At 36.0% G+C, this 17,618-nt stretch overlaps 1 protein-coding gene across 1 annotated transcript in view; it reads right to left on the bottom strand.

The window, feature by feature from the left end:
- The window catches only part of LOC106638931 (uncharacterized), a 68,058-nt gene extending 58,672 nt beyond the window's left edge, over nucleotides 1-9,386 (bottom strand). Inside the window, exon 1 of the mRNA XM_014352324.2 lies at nucleotides 8,997-9,386. Within this exon, the coding sequence (XP_014207810.2) occupies nucleotides 8,997-9,309 (313 nt within the window). The 5' untranslated portion in view covers nucleotides 9,310-9,386. The remainder of the gene's footprint in view (nucleotides 1-8,996) is intronic.
- Nucleotides 9,387-17,618: the final 8,232 nt, after the last annotated feature.

Here is a 17,618-nt window from a genome sequence, read left to right as displayed (position 1 = left end):
TGGCAGAGTTTTGAAACTTTGAATTCTTGATCAAGGTTTTCCTCTCTACGCCCATTGGGCGATCCGAAGTGCTAAAAGTAAATCGAGCAGCCCGGTAAAGGATATCGGGTCGCATCTTGCAACTCGGGAGAACTGATTCGCAGTGGCTGCCACCCTATACAGACAACTGCGCACACTACACAGTACACTCCCGGTATGGCTGTGCACGCACGCGAACAAATAAACCAACGAACGTGTGGCATACGTCGCTTATCCGAAAGGGTCGGGGCAGCTCTGAAAGCTAAGGTTTGCGTAATTGCATGGTCCGTAAGGAGCTGCCGTGCAAGTGGTGTACACTCACTTACCGGCAGAAAGGTCCGAGATGGACGGTCGAGCTGCATTTACGAGTATGATATTGTCCATTGGCTCTCATTATACTTAGTTTGGCAGCTCACACCTCGCACTACTCCATGGAGTACATCAGTACCGTAAGGTGCTGCAAGCACAAGGGTAATTACTATATCTACGCCGTAGGCATTACAAGTGGTGCCAATACCAAATACGCATCTGTACGAGCTCACACCGTGAATTTCTGCTAATGGACGTCGATCGAGCGTGGCACACGTGGACGTGCCTGACATCCCACTGCTGCTGGAATGCATTGGTGTACATAGAAACGGCAGATCAAGGAGTCTTTCCACCTTTTCCCTGTCTTTCGGAAAGAAGATGGGTACGAATAAGCTTCAAGTCTCCTTTATAAGGTATTTTCTGCAGTTTCTTGGGTGTCGAGTTGAAAACGTTATACATTACACGATGCGTTGCAACAATTTTAGAGTTAAATTTCAACTTGTTAAAATAACATACATATTTCGTTTTAATGTAAATGAAATGAGATAAGGTTCGATTACTTCTAGTTTCATCGCTTGTGAGAAATTATAGCTGCCAACTCGGAAATGCTCTAAGAAAGGTGCCAAACCGATCGATCGTGCATCGTCTGAGAGATTCTATGATTTGAGGTACCATGCATTTGACTATAGTAGTGTGCAGTCAGCAATACTTCGATAGAGTGAGGATTACAGTCCTTAATTATGTAAGGAACTGTTTCCTTTAACAGGCAGCAGTTTACTTTTAAAAGAAAAACCAAGATGACTATCGGTTAGACGGAATGCTGTGACATTTAATTTGAACCCTATACCTAAATGCGCCATCGTATGGTATACCGTACCTAAATTTATAAGATGCTATATGTTATGTGCTGTATATACCAAAACTTTTTTATAGTCATATAAAAGTCACTCATCAATGATGTTTCCGCTGGTATTCCGAATAAATTTAAATGCCATGAATTATAACTATCTTTTTAATTAAAAAAGTAAGGGACAACACTTGGGACTACAATTTTGTTATTTATGAGTGAGGAAATGAAATTTAGTTGACCTGTACGAACTTATGTAAAATACAAGATTAAAGTTTATTTGAAATCTAGTTTATGGAAAGAAATTACACAATAATGTTTTGGTCCATCGTATAGTACGGAAATTCTGATTAATTGTATGAATACTAAAATGAATGTTGAGACAAAAAAGGGACAAGTGGTAGGGGTAAATTTAAATTAATTTGACATTTTCACATGAAAATGTCCAAATATGTTTAAATCAACTACCTACATAAATGAAAAAAAAAAATTCCATTATCTGTAATGAAAACTCATTTTTCTCTGAAGGAGGTACCGTACCAACTACGTTAGTCAATATGAGTGTGCGAGAGAGCGAGAGATCCAACTTTTTGACACCTTCCTCCAGGGGGCACGCGTTCATGTCCTATCTTTTAACGTTAGAGTTTTTTTGGCTCTTTAGCATTTTGATTACTTTCTCTTTAAAAAATCAACCAACAGATATTCTTCTTTCAGAGACATCATAAACAGGTTTTATACCACTTAAGGGTGCAATTTCATCGAAACTTATCAATTTATCAATTTATTAATTTCTCGGTCCAAAATCAATCAGAGGTCTTCAAACTTTGCACGTATACTCTATTGATTAACTTATTTACTTGTGGACTGAATTTAAATAAAATTCTTCTGTTGATTCCTTATGCTGCGCCCTGCGGTGCCTCCTTAAATTGGCCTGTTTTAAAAAGAGTGGATATCTTCTGAATTTTTTGAAAAATGCATTATAAAGTAATAATTGTTTTTAAAATGAAAAATTTGCTTTTCTAATAAATTAAAAATTTACAAAAAATTGTGTTCATTATTAGTGTTACTGTGGTTATTTTCAGCTGTTGTTGATGCGAAATATAATTATATAGTGATATCGTTACGCTTTTACACCGCACGCTTCATTAAGGCAAGATGTGTATTTAAAATTTTTCAATTAATTACCTATCACTAACAATTTTTACAACATTATTGTTAACAGATCTTGAAACTTCATTGTAGCAGATGCCTTGCGGGTAGATTTTTAACTGTACATCTTGCCTTAGTTTCATATTTATTGTAAGCGTCATAGAAACATTACATTCATTAAGCTTTAATATACCAACTAACAATAATAAAAAATACTATCACTTAGTGATAACTAACGAAGAAATATACACACAGCAGTACGATTTTATAAATTAAAAAAAAAAATCATAAGACCAATATAGTGGCCAATTTTTTTAAGTTAGTTAAACAGGAAAACTTCAAGGCTTAGAAAATTGATTACTTTCTCTGACACAATTTAAAAAAAAATTTTTAACAGACATTTTACTCTTAACGATGGTCGCTAATGGTCGCTAAACAAAAAAAAAAATTCATTGTTGTACTAAAAAAAAAAAAAAAAAAAAAAAAAAAAAAAAAAAAAAAAACCGGTTGTATGCCCAAATACACCAATAGTAATCATCGTGTTTTACTTGTTAATTCTGTTGTTGCACACGGGATTATACTCGGACCCAGAATATTTAAGATAATAATTTAAACAATGAGTTCTAAGTTTTTGAAATGATGTTTTACTGTTATGAGAAAGTACGTATTACAACTATACAGTCATGTTAAGATTACTTAATATCTAACATAAAAATTCACGATTTGAGACAATCAAAAACAAAAACGGTTTCCATCATTAACACTTATTTATTTTTAGTCTGTATATACCATGATTATTTTGTACAAGGTCTCGTGAAGAGATGTACCAAATTTCAGATCATAACTGATAACCTAAACTATTCTAAGTATCAATCTTTTCAGATTTAGAAGCTTATATATGTTCAATTTATTTTTTCTTTTGTCCCTGTACTTGTTGTTTTTTTCGATCAACACAAGCTTAAATTTTTTGCTCTCGATGAGATATACAAGAGCCTATGTTGAGCGCTTTAACTTTATCGTTCCACAAATGGAAAAGTCATTTGGTATAAAACATTCCAAAAACTCACACAGCAGACCCTAAAAATATTTTTCAAAGTTTAACTGTATTATTTGCATTTTTACAAAAAACAGTAAACCTCCTTTTGATGCTGTTTTTGTACTTTCAATTCGTAAGAAAATTACGATGACTATGGTACACAAACAATCGTCTAGCCGCGGCTCCGTTGTCATTTCTGCTGTCAGTCTCATCCAGATTCGTTGTTGTGAGCATTATAATCCGTTATAATCCAATCGATAAAACAAGATCACGAATCAATAAGTGCCAGGAGGGACAGCTCGCGTTCCACAAGTCAGCATTACCGGTACCAGCCCCAGAAAACAATCGGGTGCTGGAATCCTTACTTTTAGTATCTCCTTCCTACATATAACTATACTGCAATCGCACGGTTGGTACACGATATCCATCAGAGTAGTTTATAATCTTCGTGGTAGCTGGTACACGGTGTGCAATCCCGGCCAAAGCGACTAGCATCATTCACAGCGGCCCTCGTAGCCCGTCACCGATAACTTATAATTATCTAACAAGTAAGAACTGGCTCGCTAGCTGACTGACCGATTGATGTACGCGTATAGCTATGTTACAAAGCCTTTCCTCGATCATACACGGACATTTGGATTGCTAGTCCATAACACATTTATTCAGCGCTGCTTGGAAAACTTTCTGGTCGTCGTCGTCGTCGTCATCATCATCATGATCATCATCCTTATCCCAGGCGCGAGCGCATGCCATGGCAGCGGTAGCTGCTGTGTGGCGATAATGATCGGCTTTTTCAGCACGCAAGCCCGCCGCTGGATGTGGCATTGGTATCGAGAGCTCGAGAAAAGTACTTGTATGCACACACGCACCTAAATCGCATCGCGTGGTGCTGTAATCGATCCTCTTCATCTATCGCCTTGGCTCGCCCCGTGCAAGTGACGTGCCGTGCCGATACTTACTTTTCGATCCTAAAAAAACAAAACTTTGTTGCTGCCATGCATGCACGCTCTGTATACGCACTTACCTCCTCGAGTTTATCGAGTCTCCATAATCGGAGTGGGACTTTAGACGGGTCGACTTAGCTGAAAAAACGTTAAAATTGTCGGTCATTCCCATTCGCACAAAAATATTTTTCTTTTAAAAGATCAGAGCAATACAAATACAGTAAGATACTTTCATAGCTCAATATTGTCAGGTAAAGTGCCAAAACAATGATTAAAATGACAAAAACCAGTTATTTGCGTTAACAGCAATGAATACAGCTCCTACGAAAAAAAAGTTGTGCATAACAAATGGGCGAAAAAAAAACGAAGAGTATGAGCCCAGAATGAACAAAATCGGACCAGTGAATAGCACGCAAATTGCGAAAGTCCCCTTTTTAGCCGAAATTGTTTATTAAATAACTCGTGTTCTAATACTGCTACAAAGCTTAAATTTGAATTTATATTGTCAGTATTGCGATCCTGACGCTACGTTTCAATTCTAATATCAAAGTGTTGTAAAATTTTTGCAATTTTTCGACATTTGCAAAAAATTTCCTTTTTTTAATGTGACTGGGGGGAGTTAACATTTCTGAAAAAGGTTATACATTCGAATTTTATATATGTTACGGAAGAGTTAAACTGCTGATATCTAAATTTTCAGGTCCACCTGACAAATTCACCTTTGTTTAATCAATTAATAAAGAACTGATATTTTTGGCGCAAGTGGCAGTGGTACGTGGTACGACATCACCGTAGGCCAGTGAATGGAGGCTATGGATGGATTGTATTGATTGTATGGATTTTTTTATGTTACACGTGATTTGGATCTCAGGTTATGGGAAAAATAACAAAAAAATTTTTTAATATGTTAGAATTGTTTTATGAAGCTGAAACTAGCAGACAAATTCCAGCAGTGCTATCGTCAAATAAAAAATTCTACTTGGGTACCCTTAAAAGAAAACCAGGTACCTTTCTAATTCAGTGAAATAAAAAGGTACCTGTCTTAGTTTTAAGGATACTCAAGGTATAAGTTGTTATTCGACGGTATCGCTGCTGAACTTTGTCTGCTAGTTTCAGCTTCATTTTGTTTTATAAGTTTTTTTTACCTGTATCTTGTTGACAGTAGCAAATATATACTTACTAAATAAAAAAGTACCAGTAGGTAGGGTGGATTTGTACTTGTATTCATTGAATTACACCCATTGCAAATTTTATAATATCATTTAAAAATCATTTGCATTAATTGCAACAACAACAAAATAAGTCTGCGGGAAATTCTCCGCTCTACCCGCTGGTACTTTTGAATATATTTCATGTGCTAACGTTAGCGGTATACAAGTGACAAAAACTTAAAAAACAATTTTAAAACTGTCCAAACAGTTAAAAAACTTTTGTTATTTTTCTCGTAATCTGTGATCCAAATCACATGTCACATAAAAAAATCTAAGGACAATTAATTTTATTACGTAGCCTCTGTTGACTGGCCTACGGTGACGTCGTACCACGTACCACTGCCACTCGCGCCAAAAATACCAGTTCTTTATTAATTGATTAAACAAAGGTGAATTTGTCAGGTGGATCTGAAAATTTAGATATTAGCAGCTTAACTTTTCCGTAACACATATAAAATTTGAATGTATAATCTTTTTCGAAAATGTTAACTCCGTCCCAGTCACGTTAAAAAAAGGAAATTTTTTACAAATGTCGACAATTTGCAAAAAGTTTAGAACATTTTGATCTTAAAATTTAAATATAGCGTCAGGATCGTAACACTGATAATAATTAAAACTTCAGTTTCGTAGCATTGTTAGAACGCGAGTTCTTTGAAAAATTTTTGTAAAAAAAGGGGTTTTTTTTTTTTTTTGCAATTTGCAAGCAATCCAATTTTTCTCATCCAGGACTTATTCTCTTTATTTTTTTATTGCGCATATTTGTTGTGCACAACTTTTTTTCGTAAGAGCTGTATTTATCGCTTTAAACGCAAATAATTGGTTTTTGCTATTTTTACCATTTTTTGGCACTTTAGCTGACATTGTTAAGCTACTATAAGTATCTCAATTTAATTGTATTACTTAGATATTCCAAAAAAAGTTTTTCCGCGACAATAGGAATTGTAAGGAACAAAAATTCTAAAAAGCTAACCTACAATGCTCATTACAAACATTTTACAGAGTAATGAAATTGTTACTATGTATCTCGTTAATTGGACCTCTTTTTTAATAATAAATTTCGATATCAGCATGTTTCTGGTGAATAAAAAACTCTGCCAGATCGTAGGACAACAAACTGCCCCCTCATAATTAACCCTCAAATCAAGCTTAAGTCTAACGTGCTCATAAATGGAAACGTGCATGGAAATTGTGCGCTCACCTATTCTTCTATTCCATTCTGCTGTACTGTGAAACAAAGCAGTTTAATGGAGGGACTGGCTTAAGCTAGTGGAGCGTACACGTATTTATTATTACAATGAATGAGTAGTAAAACGTGAATTTATTCTTGAACGATGGAAACAAATGGCCGTGCAGAGTCTGCTAATTTTCTAAAGTAATAATAGACATAAATCGTCGAGAGTTATTGAATATTTACAACAGCAGCAGCAGCATCAGTACCAGCAGAGGAAGGAGCCTTGTGCATATTATGTGCCAAAGTCATATGGCGCTCTTTTTTCTTTTCTTTTCCTTCGAAGCGTATCCGCTCGATGACTCTTCGAAAAGCGCTTTCGTCGGCTCCGGCCGTCCCAGGACGCGTTTCGTAATACTTTCACGTCGATGTAAATAACGAGATCTTGTAACTCGCTGTAATCGTAATTTAAGTTTCTCTTCTCCGTCGGTCGGAAGTACAAGTCTGTCAGCAAAAGTTTTCGGTCAAGAAATCGAAATGCCTCGGGTACTCATTTGTGCATTTTGCGTGTGTACACAATCACGTGTGCGTAAATTTGCATACCATTGATTCGCCCCTTCCATTATATCCCAGTTTGTACAAAAAAAAAGCTGTTATTGAAAGAACATACAACGCACTTGTACTTTGTATAAAAAAATTTCGTACGATTCGGTAGTTTGAGAATCTAAATGGAGTTTACATTGGATAATAAACAAGTATCGTACATGTATTTTTTAAATTATATAATATGCCTGATTAACTCCCCAAAAATCCATACAATTTCTTTTTTTTCTTGCTAAAAAGTTTTTTTCAGATGTTTGACCCTTTGACGTTAGAATTTTTTCTAAAAATAATGTCATAACGTTATTTTGTGACTAGAACACAGTGCAGCACAAAAAATCAATTTTATAAAAAACTGTAAGACCCTCGTTGAGGCCTGTTTTATTAAATTTCGTAATTCGTTACTCGTTCTTTCAGTGAACTCGTAACCAAATTTTGAAGTTTTTAAATAGTCAATACCTAATCTCATATTCATTAATATACAAAAAGTTAAATATCCCTTGAGTTAACTCTCAAGTTGAAATGTATCCTCCTTTTGTCCTAAAATAATTATATATTCTTTGTACGCTGATCTAAAACGAGTAAAATTACTCTTGGCAAGTAAGTTATTCCTAAATATCGAGAATGCATGTGTACATAAACGTATACATAAATATATACAGAGACACACTGACACACATCTTGAAGCAGTAATAGTGTGTGGCATGACAATGCAATGATCAGATCACTTCCATATCCTAAACTATGGTAGTATAAATACTCATGTACGATAAGTACTAAAACCTAGGCAGCATTACAGTGGAGACTGGAGCTCTACCGCGCGTTGTACGGTGTTATACATATTTATGCTATCGTCTTACAAGGCATCTATACTATGTTATATACCCGTATATACTTAGTATATAATACGTACGTTCAAGATACGGGGCTTGTGCTTGTTTCGGCGTACCGAGGCGTGAAACAGAGGTCTTGCTAGATATATTTCATTACGTGCTCGCATCTGATATTTTATCGTCCAGACTGGACAAACTGTACTGGTAATTTATCGCTAGCCTATCAATCTCTACGCTTTTCTGCACTAATCTCAGCCCCCACCGATATTCCCGGTCCCATTTGGTTTCGTAATTTCGATTTTGCGCGATTTAAGGCTCAAACTTTAGACCAAAAGCGGGTTTTCCAAAAATTTTTCAAACTTGAATCGTACCGATTATTGATAAGTACTACTGCCACACGTAAATGGGACGTTTATAGTTTCATCAATAATTTTTATAACTGGTAAGCAATATACTTAACATAATAATTATTTTTCGCGGCCCTCACGATGCAAAGTGCGTTTTTACCCTAGCAGCTTGTGAAAGTGGTGTTTTTGCATACTAGGTAATGCGCTAACAAGTCATTTTTCTTTCTGAACGATGAATTGGAATGTCAAAAGTTAAGTATTAAGGCATATAATTTGGGTACTCGTCTCGTGCGCGCGTTTATTGTGACGTTTGCGTGATATCCATTGTTATCACTCTTGAAAAAATCATACACAGTTATGAGGTACTTTACTATTTGGTCACATCTTCGAAGGGAGCGTACTAATTTTTCCGTAACTTGAGTTGTTTAAAATTATTACTATTGTTTTAGACCTTTGCTGCGCATGACACTCGTAGTAGAAATATATACATTTACTCGGGGTGCAAGGAAATCAGAGAAAAAAAGACAAACTTACCGGGGTATCCCTCAGGGATGACAATCTCGGGGCCCACCTTGACGTCGTGTCTATAGCGATGCATCAGCAGACTGGCAGTGACGCGGAGTGAGCGCTGCTGCTGTTTAAAGAGCAATACTGGTCTGCCGGCGCTACCCTCGAGTCGGACCACCCTTGGCAGTGAGAATCTGTCGAGGAAGTCCCTCAGGGCCATGTATGCCCCCGCGGAGCTCGAATTACCCTCGGCTGTCGCCTCGCGGGACGACGGCAACGACTTGGGCAGTGATGGCACCTCCTCGCTCGACATCGTCGAGAACTCGCCGTTCGACGACATTCTCCCCGGCGCCCCTGCGCCCTTTTATCCTATCGTGGATAAACAAAGAACCGCGAGGATTGTGCGTCGCTCTGACTCTCGAGGCGCTCTTCTCCCGTACGCACTTTTTCACTCGACACTGTTGCCCTCGACCATCCGTCGACCGACGACCACGACGCCAGTGGCTGGTACGTTTTCACCGATACCGAGCGGCATCGCGTCACGCCCGACGACCGATATAGCTGACGAGTGGTGAACCGCGTCGATCTCACCGATTTTCCACTCCGCGCTAATGATGAGCACTCTCTGAAGCGCTGTGAAAAACGCCGCGAGGAAAAAAGTAGACGACACTGTCACTGTTGCCGGGGCATTGCTAAATTTGGTCGCTGGTATGCAACGATTCCGAGTAATAAAAACCAAGTGGAAGCCGAGCGGCCGATCGGTGGCATTCCACTCTAGCTACTACCGGCCGCACCCTGCTTCGAATCACTTTCGGATTTCCGAACAGTCGGCCGATATCGTCGGGCCGCCTGGCTAAGAGCGTTGTCGGTGGGGGCAATTGTTGCGCCGAGCCGTCGAAAGAAATCGAGAGTTTGGTTTCACTTTCCAATTTTTCCGCGAAGCGAGGCCTAAAGTGCCTGGTGTGACGATAGTCCGTCACTCGCGCAAGCAGATGGGTACAGGACCAATATTTTGCAAGCTATACAACGATTCCATCCCACCGATCGCCCAGTCGAGCGGATCTTAGTGCTTTTCCTCGGTCCGCTACAGTTGCTCTTTTTTGATCGTCACTGCTCGATTCTTTGCTGATGCTTGCGAGGTTTGCTCATTCTTAGACCGGTGCTACGCATATTTTGCTGCCTTTTTACTTTCTCCCATGAGTGCTCATATGCGTGTATGAGTATGTGTATACAAATATTCTGCATCTACTTTACATACCCCACGGACGCACGATACCCGGTCATACCGATGTTTCGCTCAGGCAAGTATAGGCAGATATTCCGCTGCGTGGCAAATTATTCTGAAATTGTGAAGAAAAAGTGCGTACTTGTAAGTACACTGTAACTGAAACCTCGTCAGACTGTTTGCTTCGAGCGAGAGCTGGTGGTTAGTAGTTTTTTGTTTACTTATAAAGAAACGCACGCAATGTTAGCCACTAGAAGAATAAAGCCAACCGAGAATCTATAGTTATTAGATAACACGGACAAAATTAGTAGTCGTTTTTGATTTTCAATTTGCCAAATAGATAGAGGCTGATCAACGTAATTAGAAAGATGAAAAAAACACTAATGCGCTAAATTGCCCCAGTGATTAAAAGAGCAGTCGCGTTATAAGTATCATGGATTTAAATTCGTATCCGAGCAAATATGCCAAGGCACACTCAAAGGCTGCACATCTACGGATGTACGTACTTAGGGCCACTACTTACACCGCGCAGGAAGGCTAGATGAGATAAGAAAAGGAAAAAAAGAGAAAGAGAAAGATAATCGAGAAGGAGCGAGAGAACGAACCTTCTGATATTGCGTCGGGCTGGGACGAAGTCATCCGACCAACCGAATCCACGACTCTCGAATATAAGTACAGCGTGAAAACCTGTATGGTGAGTACAGGTTACATAGCGCGCGGAGTCCCGGAGGAGTAGGTAGGTACAGGTAGGTTGATATCCGTCTACATGACAAGCGGTCAACTATTGATAGGTATGATACTCGTGGATTGTCGCGCGCAGAGTACAAGAGGCACTAGTAGAGTAGGAGAGCGGCAGACTACTAGCAAGAACCGTAAGAGAAGGCGCACCTCTCACGCTCGGCGGCTCGTCGAGGACTGCCGCAGCGTACGCTCGCGCTGCTCGACGAGCAGTGCTCGTAGGACGGGCCCGCCCGACGTAAGGTAAAAGTACCTATTAGTGGAATGTGTCCCTATTATGAAAATCAGGAATAATTTATTTAATTTCTAAGAGCTAGTGATAAGTATAATAAAATAAAAAATTTTAACGGAAATCTACGACATATTAAAACGGAAGAAAATTTACGTTATTAATAATATCTGAACAGTTAACAAGTAAAAAAAATAGTTAACAACAAGTTTTCGAATCGCTTGGAACTGCGAGCGCATTAAGGTGGAGGGAGTACGTTATATGGCCATGTATAATTCAAATGTTTTTACTATAGTAAGAAACAAAATCGTTTTAAATATACTGTACAAATTAGTGTACACCTTTAAATATGATATTAAATTAAAATTATAGTGCTTATTCATTATTTTATATTTTTAAATAACGATTCCAAATTACATACATAGTTTTAGTCTCCATGCCGTATTTATGAAATTGGGTGGGAGAAATTTCATAATACGGCAGCGCCGTTTGAAACCCAATGTACGTATTTATGAAATACGGAGTGCAGATGCGTCGCTTGAATACTGTTGAAGTTACAAACGTGTTTTAAATAATTTGTGGCGTGAGTGGTGCAAAATTGTTTATTAAAAAAGAGTGCCCGTCATCGCCAGCGGTATATGGAATAGTTAGTCTGATACGTAAGTAGCTGCTGCTTCTATGACGGCTTTATTTCTGATTGACTGTAATTCTAACCTCAAACAATAACAAACGGATTCTTTATCATTCTTGACTGTCACTCTGAATTAGGTTTTTATGTTCATTTTTTATACTTACTTTTAGATTTGTTTCAACAAGGCCCGAAGAACGAAAATGGCAAAGCAAAAGAAAGAAAAGGCTGAGAAAAAGATGTGCTTGAGAAGTGTTGATAATAGAAATAAGAAAAAAACCAAAGCTGCATCAAAAGTAAAAAAAAATACTCCAAAAAAATCAAAAGTGAAGCGAAAACGGTATTCTGCGGAAAATTTACTTAAAGCTATTGAGTCTGTTGGTAAAAAAACGTCTTTGAAACAAGCAGCAGAAAAATATGGAATTCCAGTGACAACTTTATTTAGAAAATTAAAAAATCCAAGTCAGCGAGAATGTAGAAGTGGTCCACCTACTATCTTGTTGGAAAATGATGAGCAGCAAATAGCTTCATGGATTAAATATAGGGCTGAACGAGGGGCTCCTGTCACAAAATTACAACTTCTTGATGCTGTTCAGTCCTACGTGAAATCTTTAGAAACTTCAACTCCATTTAAAGATGGTAGACCAGGCCGTCATTGGTATGAGGGGTTTCTGAAACGAAATCCTGACTTGTCAATCAGAACTCCGCAGAACTTAACTATGGACAGAGCTTCAGTGACAGAGGCTGATTTAAGGAACTGGTTTGCAGAAATAGAAACCTACTTAACAGGTAAAAATTTGTTGCACATCGAAAGCTCACGTATATTTAATTGTGACGAAAGTAGTATACAGCTTTGCCCTCAATCGCATAAGGTGTTGACGGAGAAAGGAGCTCGCTCTGTATACAAAATTGTTGGTGGCCATGAAAAGGAGTGCCTCACAGTCCTTTTTATGTACAGTGCCGATGGAAAACGTGCTCCCCCGATGATTCTTTACAAGTACAAAGAAAAAGTACCAATAAAAATAGCATCCAATTGTCCGAAAAGATGGGGAATTGGTGTCTCTGAGTCGGGTTGGATGACATCCGTGACATTTTTTGAATATATCACCAACGTTTTTTATCCCTGGCTACTGGAGAACACTGTCACTTTTCCTATTGTCGTTTACTTGGATGGACACTCATCCCATATGACAATGCCCCTCGTTTCTTTTTGCCGAGAAAAAAGTATAGAGCTTATTAGTTTGTTCCCGAACTCGACCCATATACTGCAACCCTTAGACATCGGCTTTTTTCACCCTTTGAAAGAGACTTGGAAGAAAACTCTCACCCTTTGGATAGCTCAAAACGAAAAAATGAAACTTGAAAAAGAAGAGTTTGCTCGTGTTTTAAAGATTGCTTTGGATTCTATGAAAGAAGAGCAACTTACTATCATAAACAGTTTCAAAGCTACTGGTCTTCACCCTTTTAATCCCAATATCATTAATTACAATGTTCTCAAAAAAGGAAAAAAACAATCGAGCTGTCATGAAGAAACCTTATCCACTGATACGAATGCTCTATCTCAAAAGCAACATTTTTTGTTAGAGTTTGAAAAAGATCTGGACTCGGATTTATTGGAGAAATTTCGAACTAGTGAAACTACAAGAATCTGGGAGTACGACAATATTAACAAAGGTTTATTTGAATACTGGCTGAAAAAAAAACAAGAAGCAACTGGTTATTATTTTTTTATTGTACGGACGTAAAGTCAGTATTAATGAGCTCAAATTTATTCCAATTTTCAATTACATTTATTATTTACAAGATACATTTTGATTTGCACTTATTATTTACAAGATAAATTTTTATTTAAATTTATTATTTAAAAGATTTATTTTTATTTACATTTATTATTTACAAGATAAATTTTTATTTTAATTTATTATTTACAAGATACATTTTTTTACATTTATTATTTACAAGATCAATTTACAATTTTGTTATAAATGGTTTTACCGTTTCGGTTGTAACATTTTTTAAAACTGTTGTTTTGATTTGCAGTCTTGAGATTAATTGGTTTTTTTTTAGTTTCTCTGCAAATTTTTTTTTTTTTTATATAGATAATACCACTTGTCCGAAACCAATAATAAGAAGTATTCAAAACTTAAATAACCATAAGGTGATACTTCAAGAACTTTCCCCTGATTTGGAACCTGCTCCTGATACACCAATAAATTCACCTTCACTAACAAGGATTAATTTGCCAATTAATTTCCACCACGACGAATCCCATCGACAATTATTCGAAGCAGATAATATCGTTCCTGCTAATCTCGAAGCTGATTTCTACTCAATATCTGATCTTGAGATTGTTAACGATCCAAATACATTATTAGATCATGAAAAACAAGATGTTTCCGTAAAAAGTATTGAAAGCAGCGGGATGATCGTACTTGCTAAAAATAATGGACCTTTAAATACTTTTCCGAATGGTAATGAAACCTTCAAACCCACTTTAGATTTAACTGTACCCAAAGCGATGAACTTGGAAAAAACAGGTCATTATTATTACTATTGTAAAAATTTTCCTATCGATTAAAATTTTTCTTAACTTAAACATTTAAACATTTTTTAGATTTTGCTGGGACTGAAATACCTGTAATAAATCCAGCTCAAGCGGCAATTAAAGAGAATTTTCCTTCATATAATGAAAATTGTACGTATTAAACAGTTAGTATTACGAAAATTTTCATCAATATGAGTACATTTTTTTCATTCTTATATGATTATTAAGTAGGCAACTCCCAGAAAAGTTTCTCTCAAGCGTTCACTTTCCCTGAAAATTTCATGCCGAAGAAAAAAAAAAATCTACCTGCAAAAAAAGGGAGACCCAAATTACCTGCAGTTGGCACCTCCGATGAATGGGTTCAATGCAGTAATGAGAAATTAGAAGAGCAAAGGCTCAAAGAAGAAACTATGTTAAAAAAAAAAAAATTGACAGAAGAGAGAAAAAGATTATCGGAAGAGATGAAAAAAATAACTGAAAGTATTAAAAATGTTCAACGAACCATCAAAAAAGAAAAGTCTTAATTTTCTTAATTTACGGTTGCATCGTTATTTAACTTATTTATTATTATCATATTTAAAAAAATTAAGTCGCTTAAATTATTCTCATTTACCTTTTGTACGCATGCAGTATTTTATTCTCGATTTTATTTGATTTAAATGGAAGTAAAATACTGGTATTAAGATCAAATTTCAAATAATAAAGTATTTTTTAATAATTAAAGTACTTACTTACTAAACCTGAAGGTATGACCTTACAAATTATAAGCCTAATTATTATTTTTATTTATATTTAAGCCTGATTTCATAATACGGACATACGTTATGGAATATAGGGACATGGTCCAATATTTCATTTCATAATACGGACATTCCGAGTCAGCACATTTTTAATTATTTAATTGTTATAGTATTATATACTATGGTTTTTTTTATTCGCAAACTAATATTTTAAGACCTTACTACTATTTAATGCTAAAAAGTAATCACATGCATGCTCTCTAGGCTTACATTTCATAAGTAAAACATGTTATCCGAAAAACCTTTTCATAATAGGTACTTTTACCTTATCACGTATCTTTTGTTATTATATAAATACCTGTATACACGTCCTGTGTCTATACCAGTCTGTAAGTCTGTACTGTATCACCAGCAGGAGAACCTATACAGTGGTATTTGGCTGCCCGCTCACCTATACGACGCTTATATATATGTTTTGTCCAGCAAAAGCGGTGGCAGCGCCACCAACGTTGTCTATGCATACAATAACAAATCTATATACCTTTTCTATATTATAGTGCTCTACGTCCAGCTCCTTTAATAAGGGCACTAAGGTAAATTCAGGTAATTCGAGACACGAAAAATATTTAAGGTAACTTGGAACAGCATCGAAAACAGCGTTAAACAAATTATTATTTAAAACAAAAAATTTCTTTTTATTCTACTAGACCTTTTATAAGAAAAAAAAAAAATGTATTAGTTGAAGTGATAAATTAACAAAAATTAATTATTCTCATGTGGTGATCAAATCATATGTGTCCCACTTTACCATAAAATTTAAATCACTTCAGCTTTAGTGTGACAGAATTGAGTACGTACTTTTTTTCGAATAATTCCACAAATTTGAACATTTTCTCGTATTTTCCAATGTTACTGGAGTTAGACATATCACAAACATTAAAGTTTAGTAGAATTGTCAATCTAAGTTATCTGTAATACGAAGAATTTTAATTATAACCTCAAATTTTTCGTGCGTGATTGTCGTCTATGCGGTGGCAGAGAAAATGTGGATTTGAAATATAAAAACTATTTAAAAAATTGAATCTCACACTTTTTGACTACCTATCACTAAAATTTCGATTCAAAATGTCACAATACATAACGTAAGTGAGGATACATTCTCTCCATTTCAAACAACTTTTATCAGTTTGTAGGCTAAAATAAGCTCCAGTTCTTATTTTTTTATCTATAAATAGTTAATTTATCTAGGAATAATCACTGTAATAGCAATAAGGAAGCCTCCCATTACTGGGAGGTGAGTAGGGGGAGACTAGGCAATTATTGCTGCAAGAAGGTCGCCTAAACCCTCCTCGAGGAGCATTGCACGGTGAAAAAGCACATGTGAAGACTTACAGAGGTACTTGCCCGAAAAGTCGCACTGGCCGGGAATCGAACCACGGTCTCCCGCGTGCCAATCCACGACCTAGCTGACTGAGCCACCGCACGCTCTCACTATATATACCTATGTGTACTAACTTGAGTCCTCGAAGAATTTCACTTGCATGAATGTCTATAATACTCTAGGTCCTTATCTAGAATTTTTCGGAAAAAATGTTTGGGTTTGATTTTTTCCAGGATTTTATGCAAAATGATCCGTCAAAAACAAATATGAATATTGTTTGGTTTAAAAGTTGGTCCAAAATTATATCAAGAATTATTTTGCAAACAAATATTGACTATTGTTAACTATGTCCTGGAAAACATTTTTTTAGTTCTTTAGACTGTTAACAAAAAAAAATTTCTTACATTTTTTCTCTAAATCCGATACTTTCTAAGATAAAATTTATTTAAAGATCGGAAAAATGCGAAAATAATCATTTTCATCCATGAAAAACAATATGAGAAAAACTAGTAATTTCGATGTTGCCAAAGTTGTTAGTTGTTTTAATTTTTGAACATAATCTTCAAGCGTTTAGGCTATTACTGTATGCTAACCTCTTTATTTTTCAACCCTCTTCTGGGCTTTCCCAAGCGACTAAAAAGTATTCTCCAGTTCATATATATGTATACTTTTTAGGAAAGCACCTATGACAGGGTTTATGACAATCAATTATAATAGTCTAAAAAGTTATAGATATATATTAAATTTTTTTTTTAATGATTTTTATAGTATTGTTGAGACTTTGGCATCATTAAAGTTGTTGGTTCTCATAGTGTTATGAATGGATGAAAATAGTTATTTTGGCATTTCTTTGAAATTTGAATAAACATCTCGTAAAATTTTTACTTTGATAAAAAGACGCAAGAGATTTTGTTTTTTGGACCGTAGGCTAAAAATCTAAAAAAAAAAATTTCTGAGGAGGTGAAAGGGACTCTGAATAATAAACTTCACAACATTCTTTATATGCGACATTTTTTAAATATTATTATTATTGTTATCCTTATTATTTTTTTTGTTATTATTATTGTTACTATTATAGTTAATATTATTATTTAATTTATTTCACACACAGACAACCAACCAACTGTATCTATTTTTGTATATATATATATATATATATATAT

Source organism: Copidosoma floridanum, unplaced genomic scaffold, assembly GCF_036245765.1.
Source record: "Copidosoma floridanum isolate Cflo_tuat_1 unplaced genomic scaffold, Cflo_Japanese_pri ptg000031l, whole genome shotgun sequence".
Taxonomy (NCBI): domain Eukaryota; kingdom Metazoa; phylum Arthropoda; class Insecta; order Hymenoptera; family Encyrtidae; genus Copidosoma; species Copidosoma floridanum.
This window is presented reverse-complemented; position numbering and strand designations above follow the sequence as displayed.